The 10,408-nt window shown below is 35.1% G+C and overlaps 2 protein-coding genes across 2 annotated transcripts; both read left to right on the plus strand.

Moving 5' to 3' along the window:
• Positions 1 to 6,730: 6,730 nt before the first annotated feature.
• Positions 6,731 to 9,299, plus strand: LOC131065175 (cysteine-rich receptor-like protein kinase 2). The gene is made up of 6 exons (XM_057999612.2): positions 6,731 to 7,530; positions 7,716 to 7,823; positions 7,917 to 8,044; positions 8,124 to 8,663; positions 8,749 to 8,899; positions 8,999 to 9,299. Exons 1-4 carry the CDS (start codon positions 7,332 to 7,334, stop codon positions 8,439 to 8,441), a joined length of 753 nt encoding a protein of 250 aa, XP_057855595.1. The 5' UTR covers positions 6,731 to 7,331; the 3' UTR covers positions 8,442 to 8,663; positions 8,749 to 8,899; positions 8,999 to 9,299.
• Positions 6,811 to 7,158, plus strand: LOC131065173 (cysteine-rich repeat secretory protein 55-like). The gene has a single exon (XM_057999610.1). The coding sequence runs from the start codon at positions 6,811 to 6,813 to the stop codon at positions 7,156 to 7,158; it is 348 nt and encodes a 115-aa protein (XP_057855593.1).
• Positions 9,300 to 10,408: the final 1,109 nt, after the last annotated feature.

Consider the following 10,408-nt stretch of genomic DNA (forward strand, 5'->3'; position numbering starts at 1 on the left):
TATCTACCAACCTTTGTTTTAGCTCTTCTGGTGCCTCAACCGGCTTCCCTAACTTTTGAATCTCTCTATTTCTCTTTTTTTTCTTTAGATCTACATATTGTCTCTATTTATGCAGCTCTCATGTGGTTCTGCCACAAGACTTCATTTAGTTTGTCACCTTCAACCCTCTGTCGACCTGTTCCATCTGTCCATTAGGTTCATCTATCAGACCCTTTGGCAAACCCATTTCACCCTCTGGTATAACCTTTGCAACTAGTTCTATCAGATCTTTTTTCAAAACCTCTGGTATGACCTCTGTAATCAGTTGTGTCAAACCTTCTGGTCTAACCTGTTCCACTAATTTATTAGTATTGTAACTTCTCTCAGGACTCAGATTCTTCACCCCCTTCTCTTTCTCCTTCAAAGAAATAAATATGAAATCCTGCCCATCCTTTTCAATAGTGACTAGGTTTCTTCTACTGTCATAAATACTTCCTCTATCATAGTGCCAAGTTTTTCCCAACAAGACATGGAAAACACTCATAGATACAACATCACATAATACTTCATCTCCAAAAGGCCCAATATTGAAACTCACCAAACACTGCTCCTTTATCTCTATCTTTTGATCATCTTGTAACCAACTCACCTCATAAGGAAAAGGATTCTTAAGCCCCTTCAACACCATCTTCACAACCATCTCCTTAGATACTAAATTATCAGTACTTCCACTATCTACAATGACCTTGCAACACTTACCATCTGATTTACACACAACCCAGAAAAGACTCTTCCTCTGAATAGAACCAGTATCCTTTCTTCTAAACATAAGGGATTCTCCTTGCTCTGGTGCATAGTTTATTCCTATACCATCACCTTTTGGTTCCTCACTTTCACACAAATTCTTACCATTCCTTGTTTACATTCATAGAATCTATGTCTGGTTTCTTCACACTTGTAACATTTACCATGAAATTCTCTACTAGTACTGCTACTACCATTCCTCAGTGTCTTTTATTCTCATTCTTTACTCCACTTAGGTTTCGATTCCTCTTCTTCAACCAGTTTATTCATACTATCACTCATCTTAAATTTATCCTTTCCCTTATTCAGTTGTCTTCTTCTCACCTTATTCTTAGCCTTCCAAGCATACTAGTAAGCTTCTTCAACTGTGGAAACCTTCAAAATACTCATCTCATCTTGAATGTCAAAAGCCAATCCATTGATGTACCTCACCACCTTTTCTCTATCTATCTCTTTATGTCCAGATCTAATCACTACCTTGTATAATTCCTCAATATATTCATTCACAATCATGTTTCTCTATTTCAAGTTCTGCAACTTCTTGAACATTTCCAATTCATAGTCTCCCAATATGAACTTGGCCTTCAATCTTGCAACCATCTATCTCCACCTGGTAATCTTCAATTCACCATTCCCCACTATGTCTTTCTACAATTCTTTCTAGCACAAGGCAGCATGCCCTTTTAACTTGGTCTATGCGAACCAGACTCTTTGTAGGTCCTTGACATCCTCAAACTCAAAGTAGACCTCCAACTCTCCAATCCAGTCAATCAGAAGTTTTGGGTTCAACATTCTGGAAAAGTTAGAAACCTCAACTTTATGAACTTTATGTTATTGCACTACTACTGTCAGGAATATATCCTCTCTTTCATCTTCTGATCCTTCAGCTTCCTCAAGCTCTTCACCCACTTCCTCATATTCATCTTCAGAATCAGGTTTTCTCCACAAACTAGCTACAGCATTTCGGATTTCATTCTTTACTTCATTCTTGAAGTCTTCCATCATATGTTCTATTCTCTTGGGGTTTGTCCTCGTCGACAACAACTCTTCTTCCACTCTGTTGAACTGCCTCAACTAGGTGATTTGACTACCAGTTTCAATTTCCTCCCCTCGATGATCTATTGAACACATGTGTAGCGTACCTCCAATCAACAATTTGTCCACCTAAAGGAATGCCTCAATGTTCACAAATGATTCTTTCACTAGCGAGTCCATATCTAGGTCTAATACAACTTGATGCATCCATAACCGATAAAACCCCTCAAAAGAGTCAACTGAGTTATGAAGCAAGAGGGACACAATGAAAGTAGCAAGAAAAAATAACAAGTTCATATAAATAGATCATATTAAAGCCTTAGAACTTACAAAAATCATTTGGAAATCATCATATAACATCTGATAATTAACTGGTTAGATGCAAGCTTCAAGCTAGATACAATCCAAATGGGACTCTAAGAATCAACCAGATCACAATATGTGAATCTCTATCCTTCTTCTTATTTATATTTCCTCTGCCTTGACTAATGAATATATAATAATGCATTTATAGCCACCAGAACATATCTGGGTCAGCCTCATAAAATTACATTCACCAATGTAGGAAAATGAAATGTGTAATTAGGTCGATCCTAAGAATTAGATAAATCTTTCTAGAAAATAACAATCAAGTGATGTAGTTCAGCAAGAAGGTCGTCCACACACCAAATAACATCAGACAAGACCCAAGATAGATTCACACACTAAGAATCACATCGATAATGAACCAAAACCAATTGGTAAGCACAAGAACTGTTCTGGAACCTAGAAACAGTCAACCGAAAGCGATAACTGACCGGAAAAGAACCCAAATGAACTAGAAATATAGAATCAAACACATGAAACCGTCTGGAAACCAAAAGTAAGATTTTCCATGAAGAGAAAGCAAGTACCAGTACATACCAGTAAGAATACATAAAACTGCACAAAGAACTAAACAAGAACAAAATTGAAAGGAAATATTTTTGGTTGATGAAAGCTTGCTCATCGACTAGGGATGCTCCTGCATAATTATTCATCCCTTTTTCTATTCTTTTGTTTAAGTATTTATAATCATTTTTGTTTCCTGTCATACATTTGTTTAGTTAAAATTCATCTAGAACACATATATCATTTCTTTGCATTGAACTTCGTACTCTGTTTGTATAGGATGCCAATGTGCCATGCTATTGCCTATGACCCGCGTGTGCATCCTTAGATAGAGATTTGGTGGAGGTTTTCAAAATATCTCTAAGACCCATCCCATGTTATCTATTGAGTTCTTGACAATGTAAGGCTTTATACTTATCCTAAATGGTGATGTCGATTAGTGAGTCCTCGAGAGATTGTCATCCGTCTATCAAAGTGGTTCATTTTCCTCCTCTACAGTTGGATGGGGCCTTTTCCTCTTGGAAAGGCTAGTTTATTTCATTTCCTCTTGTTATCTTACCTTCTACTTCTATTCTCCTCTAGTCTCAACTTTTAGCTAGTTTTCTCCTCTTCTATTTATGGGCTCTTTGTTGTCCCTTTCCCTATCTATGAAAAACTTGGTTCATGATGTTTCTACAAAAAAAATACTGTGCACTGCCTTTCAAAACTTATTGGTTAGGTTTGATCCCATCCATTCTTTGGCTGAATATTCCCTATGTTCAAAGTGGTCCCACTATAAGGTTCAATGGTTCCTTTCAAAACTCATTTTTTGCTTTCCCTGTCCTTGGTTATGCCCTTTACAAGTCAAGATGACATTGATTTTGGATGTGTTTACTTGATCCTTAGCTATCTTCTTTCTATTTCAAGGTGACTCTTGCTTAAGGTTTTAAGGTCCTTTTCAAAACCCACATGTTATGTTTGAGATGATATAGTTGTGTCTCAAGTGTTCCATTGGTTGACATGTTGGTCCTTGTTAGAGTTTAGTTGGTTTAGGTTTTTGATAGTCTTACCACTTGTGAGATCTCTCTATGCCACCTTCCAGGATGATATGTAAAGGGATCAAGCCCTATCCTTATTTACAAAAAAATTATAACAACTTGAAAAAAATATTTTGTTTGAATAATGTATGTTAGAGTTTAAGTTTCATTAATTTTGTTGGAGACTCATCAATTCTGTATGTATTATGTTGTCTTATAGATTATTTATAATTACCAGTTTTACTTTAATTTTAATCTTCATGATATCAAACTTATGTTAGTAGAGTTAGGATAGGTTAAGGTAGGAGCCTAAACACTATCTAGCAACAAATGGGTAATCCTAAATTTCACTTCTAATTTATAAAGATTGTTTTGTATCAAATTCTCTTTAATCATCATATCACTTTCTAACTTCATTAATAATAATTTATAATAATCTCAGAGAACACACAATCGTAATATCATCTAGAGAGATGCATATTATCAAATAATTCTTGATCTCAAATGAAATTATTTATGTTACTATTTGGAAAGGGGAAATAAAAAAAATCATATCACTAGTAATATCGTGGTTATGGATAGATCAATTGCCTCCACAAACCCATATAGGAGAAGTGTACCAGTAGTGGTTGTAGCTAACTTCATGCACCTACATATCCTGAATAGTACATCAAATTTAAACGAATTTTTGTTGTTATTAGTTATGTGCACAAGGGTAAAAAACACACATTTTCAAAGTGTCGCCCAATAGGGGAGATGGATCAGTAGTTGTTAGGGATAACTTCGTCAACATGTAGCCATCAAATGGAATATCGTAAGACCTCTATATTTGTTTAAAAATGTAAAATGGACATTTAACTATCTATAACTAAGGTTTGAAGGCATTACTTGTCATGCAACTCGTTAAAATAACGCATCTACTGCGAAGTGTCCAAAAAATGACTTTTAAATGATTCAATCAAAACTTAATCTAAAAATGCCTAGTAATTGAAAAAATATATATCATTTCTTATTTGTAAAATATAATATTTTTATTTAGAGCATAACTTATATGCAACATAAATGGATCAATAGTTGAACAAAAAAAATATTTGCTCTTATAGAAAAACACATTGTTATATAAAATACAACTTATATCCAACACAAATGGACCAATAGTTCAACACTAAAACTTGTTGAAAATCCTTCTCATTTCATTGAAAAATACAAGGTATTTTTTGTGCTCACCTTTTGTATTTGTGATAGGACAAATTATTAATATGAAATGAGCCAACGAATACACATTGCTACCCCAATAGTTGTACACATAGGAATACTATTTTTTCACTATGACAACAATACTTGCTTAAGCAAGTATCTTATTTTATTAAATGAGCATCTTTATTTTTAAATGACACACTTATAGTGGATAGTTATGATATTTTATTTCAAACAAAAAATTATTTATTTCGCTTGTTAATGATTGTATATTTGTACTTTTTATATAACATTTACATGTTTTTATGTGTTCAAGTATAGGTCTATTTTGACCAACATTTGGTTATTTTTTTATTTACATGTGGACAAATTATTTATAATATATAGTATAAATTTGTGGTAACATTGGATATTATGAGCACAATTGCTATAGCGAGTATTAGACCCCGTTCAACTACTGGTCCCTCTCCCCTACCTACTTAAAGATGTTCCAATAACCGTCCTCTCAAAGTTGCCACTGGACAAATGTACCAATAGTTGTGCACAAATTTCCCAATAGTGGTGCACAAATAGACCAATTATGGACAAAAAAACTAAAAAATGATAAACTATTGATACATATAAAACTTATTAATAAACTTTTCATTATCATTTTTCTAACCTCTTTAAAATTAGTAATTGGATGCACAGGAAGTACACCGCTATTAGAAACTGGTCTAGTATGTTGGCTACAATAATACGATGGACATCAATGTGTGGTTGAAGAAAATCTTCACCTCTTACGGCCCTCCTAGAAATTAAGACATACCGACCATGGCTTTGATAAAACGAGCCTCATCGTCCTACATACTGGCCATGACTGCCTTGTTAAATTGTAAACATCAAACATGGTCTTTTCCCACCGCACGTTCAACTGATGGTTCCGTGTAGGACTAAGTCTCTTTGTTAAATTATAGAAATTACACATACCGACCGTGACTCATGAATGCCTCACTACTTAAATATGGAAATATCTGAGATAGTGGGGCCCTCTGTATTACAACCACTGTAGATCCAAACTTTTCATTTTCGCAATCAATTTAAATTAATCAACGAGACCATTTATTGTTTATTTTTTATTGATTGCAGTCGAATGGAATCGACGAATGGGGCCCTCTGTTTGACAACCAGAGTAGCATTGCGCGGTTGAGAGAAAACCATTACCTCACTCATGAATTGCCTCGGAAATTATCGTCCTACACAGTGACCATGACTCATGAACTTGCCTCCACTGTTGACTACTAAATGCACCCGTGTCTGTCTACATCCATATCGGGTGTCGAAACGGATTTCTCTCTAACCATGCTGTCATGAAACTGAATATTATACTCGAACACAAGACTTTGGGAAAGACTTTTTGACTTTTCTTCCACCACAGGTTCAACTGATTGTTTCGTGTAGGGCTATGTCTCTTTGTTAAAAGACTGATTGGAAAGAAGTATACTGGTTGGTATCCTCACTAAAAGCCACAGTGGGTTTGGTAATTTGTTTTCTTTTGAACCTAAAAGTTTGCATAAGACGATGGAACAGGACAAGATCATTGACTACACAAGTATAAGAAATGGATGAGGATAAATCAAGGCCTTTTTACAGAGGATGTTTTGAACACAACGAAAGCTAAATAAAACTAATGATGACGTATATGGTTTACCTTCTAGATAACCCACCCATCCATTCGTAAAAGCTAAATATAATAATCTAACATGACAAGACAACCAGATAAAGCTAAAAAAAAAATTGTTTATTTTAAGCTCAGCAGATTATCGTTTTCAAGTCTCCCCAATATCAATGTGAAAATCCAGAGTCATGGCTGGAAGAGGCCCAAGTGGAGAATACTGTAAGGTTTATTATTTTTTTTCCCATGTTAATAATGGCTCCCATTAGAGCAGATCCAGAGAACAAACTTTTAGCCTACGCATGCGGCAGCAGCCCCCCGAACAACGCGACCCTCTTGGAGAAAATTTTGGACGCCGCACTGGCATCTGTGGTGAAAGAAGTTGCTCCATCTGGATTAGCTACAACAGACGAGGAGACATCTACAGAGACAACAACAGATTCGATATACGTTCTGGCGCAGTGCAGAAAGGATAAGTCTTCTGCCGATTGCGTAAACTGCATTAAAGTTGCACAGAATCAAATTCGCAACTGTTCTAGTGTGTCCGCCAAAGCATTCTACGACAGCTGTTATCTGCGTTACAAGAATGTCAATTTTTTATGAAGTATACACTGATTCTACACAGAAACAGGTGTGCGGCACAGTTGACACCGCCTGTTCCAGTTTATTTTCGTCAACAGGTCGAAGTTTGATAACCTATCTTTGCAGTACGACTCCGCGAATAGCTGGTTATTTTGCTGCTCAGACGAGACAAGGGCCGTCTAATACGACTGTCTATGGTCTTGCCTTTTGTCTGCGTTCTATTCAAAGGGATTCCTGTGAAAGTTGGCTTGAGTATTGCTCAGGACAAGATAAATAAATGTTTTCCTAGCTCGGAGGGACGGGCTCTAGACGCTGGCTGCTACTTGCGATACGATTGCAAACCCTTTTTTCCAAGCAATGCGACAATCGATTTGGCTTATTTCTTACCCACAGGTTAGAATTTAAATATATTCAATTGAAGAGCTTGTAATTTTGTGAATGCTTATGACACTTTTCCTTAGAAGCAAATTTGAATTAACGATTTCAGAAATCTCATGTGAATCACTTTTGTTTGAAATTTATGTTAAGCGTTTACTCTTATTTGCAATAATTTTTTCACAGTTTATTTTGTTTTCCAGGGAAGAAGAAGGTGACTTCTGCAGTGTGGATTATAATTGGTATTGTGGGAGGGATAGTCGTACTTGGCCTTTTAATTTGTCGCCATGTCTTCCGGAAGAAGAAACAAGGTTAACTCTTAAAGGCCTGAATTAAATATATAATAGATAAAGAAGCAAAACTCTTGCGATTCAATTCGATCTTAACTAATATATATGGAATAGTGGATATTGAGGGAGCAACGAAACTGCGTGGACCAGAAGATTTCGACTTCAAGATACTGAAAAAGGCAACTAATCATTTTCATCAAGCAAATAAGCTTGGACAAGGAAGGTTTGGTGAAGTGTTTAAGGTAAAATATCATTTATTTTCTGCCCAAAGCAGGCTTGTATGTTAATGTAGTGAAATGATGGGTTACTTGATATCTGCAGGGTACGTTGAAAAATGGCAAAGTTGTGGCAGTAAAGAAGCTTACATTAGGTCGCTCTGCCCACCTAATTTCTGAATTCGAAACCGAAGTGAAACTCATTTCTAATGTTCATCACAAAAATCTTGTGCGTTTACTTGGATGTTGCAAACAAGGCCAAGAAAGGCTCCTAATCTATGAGTACATGCCGAACAGCAGCCTCGACAGAATATTATTTTGTTTTCTATTCCTTAACTTTCCTCCTTTGCTTCTTTCATCTGTTACAACAAAAATTATTGGTTTTGAAACTCTAGTGAGTTGCCCTACATGCAGGAAAAAATAAAAGACTTTTGACCTGGAAGGAAAGGTTCAACATTATCCTGGGCACTGCTCGTGGTCTCGCCTATCTCCATGAGGAATTCCATGTCTGTATCATCCATCGTGATATTAAATCAAGCAACAGATTGCTTGACGAAAACTTTCAGGCAAAAATTGCAGATTTTGGGCTGGCAAGACTACTACCAAATGATAAAACTCATGTTAGCACAAGATATACAGGAACCCTGTGAGTAAACTCCTATTTTATCTACTGCTTTTCTTTTTTCAAAGTTTTCAATACAGGTGGTAACACATGGTTTTGGCTTTTGCAGAGGACACACGGCTCCCGAATACGCTGGCCAAGGAAAATTTACAGAGAAAGCTGACATCTACAGCTTTGGTATGGTGGTTCTTGAAATTGTCAGTGGCAGAAAAAGCATTGACTTGAAGCAACCACCTCATATGCAGTATTTGATTCAATGGGTATTTTAATATGCTAATAATATTCATTTAATCCTTTAATCCTATCGTCCTCTCCATTAAAAAGCTTGATATTTTTTTCTTTCAAAACTTGTGGCCCAGGTTTGGAGCGTATTCGAAGATAACAGGGTTTTAGAGGTGGTGGAAAGTGAGAAGAAGATGGAAGGGTATAGTGAAGAAGAGACCTTGAAGGTGATAAATCTCGCGCTTTTATGTATACAAGTTTCTGCCAGACATAGGCCATCAATGTCTGAGGTCGTGACACTCTTAAGGAAAGATGAGATTGATTTTCAGAAACATCTCCAACCAACATCAAATGCAACGATTACAGAATCCTTTAGTGCTCGTTAACCGAGTCTACCATAATAGGATGGATTGTTAATTTCTAACCATTTGTATTGTTCCTCCCTATTTTCAAATAGTAAATATTACAATATATAGGTTTTAGATGTTTTGATAAATGTATATACTTTTAATTTTGTAGTTGAGGGGTGATCTTATTTAATGCATTTCAAACATGAAGGATAGATGTTGTCATAGTGTTGGATATAGATGATATGTTATTAACTTGTAATAATATGAGACTGAAAGCTATTTTACAATTTGACATGAAAGATCTTGTTGCTGTAAAATTTAATTTGCATCTAGAAATTTAAAGTAATTGTACAAATAGAAATTTGTGATCACATTAAAAGAAATATGTTGAACTGAAATATTGTCTTACTAATATTGTTTCAAGGATATGATTAGCGTTAAAAATATGGATCTCTTGACAACTTGAATTTTCATTAATTTTGTTAGAGAGTCATCAATTGCATATGGGTTATGTTGTCTAATAGATGATCTATAGTTATCATTTTTATTTTGATTTTTTCGTCATAATATTAAGTCTAAGTTAGTAGAGCTAGACTAAGTTAGGATAAGAGCCCCAAACACTATTAATTTTCAAACCTAATTTTTTCATAATTTTTATTTTTTTATCAAATTCTCCGTGATCATCATATCACCTCCTAATTTTGTTAAAAACAATTTATAATAATTTCATAAGAATTTTAAAAAGAATGAACAACATTAATATTATCAACACAAACAAAGATGCATATTATAGAAGAATTCTTGATCTCAAATGATATTATTGATATTTAGAAAGGAGAAAAAGTTTATATCACTAGGAAATATTGTTTCTTCTGGTCAACCAACTACGATCCATATATCCTATTGAAATAGCTTGAATTTTTTTTATTAAAATTAGTTAGATAGGGCACCGACACATTATATACTAGACCAAAAATATCAAAACCACAAGCTATTATTGGAGAAAATAGTAGAGCTACACCTATGTAGCTCAAGAAGAACACAACAAAGTTGAAAACAACCTAAAGCATAAATTACTAAAAATAAGCGTGAGGGCAAACTAGTGGGCCCAATGGAACTATTTGAGAATTCTAGGTTGGAAGGGAATGACCCTTTTTACTTCATCATATAACTGTACATGAAGAATTTTTGTTCTCT

This window comes from Cryptomeria japonica, chromosome 10, assembly GCF_030272615.1.
Source record: "Cryptomeria japonica chromosome 10, Sugi_1.0, whole genome shotgun sequence".
NCBI classification, from domain to species: Eukaryota; Viridiplantae; Streptophyta; class Pinopsida; order Cupressales; family Cupressaceae; genus Cryptomeria; species Cryptomeria japonica.

Coding starts and splice junctions, on each gene's coding strand:
- LOC131065173 (XM_057999610.1), top strand. CDS start 6,811: ATGGCTCCCATTAGAGCAGATCCAGAGAACAAACTTTTAGCCTACGCA.
- LOC131065175 (XM_057999612.2), top strand. CDS start 7,332: ATGGTCTTGCCTTTTGTCTGCGTTCTATTCAAAGGGATTCCTGTGAAA. Junction 7,531..7,715: donor GGCTTATTTCTTACCCACAG/GTTAGAATTTAA, acceptor TTTGTTTTCCAG/GGAAGAAGAAGGTGACTTCT. Junction 7,824..7,916: donor CTTCCGGAAGAAGAAACAAG/GTTAACTCTTAA, acceptor TATATGGAATAG/TGGATATTGAGGGAGCAACG.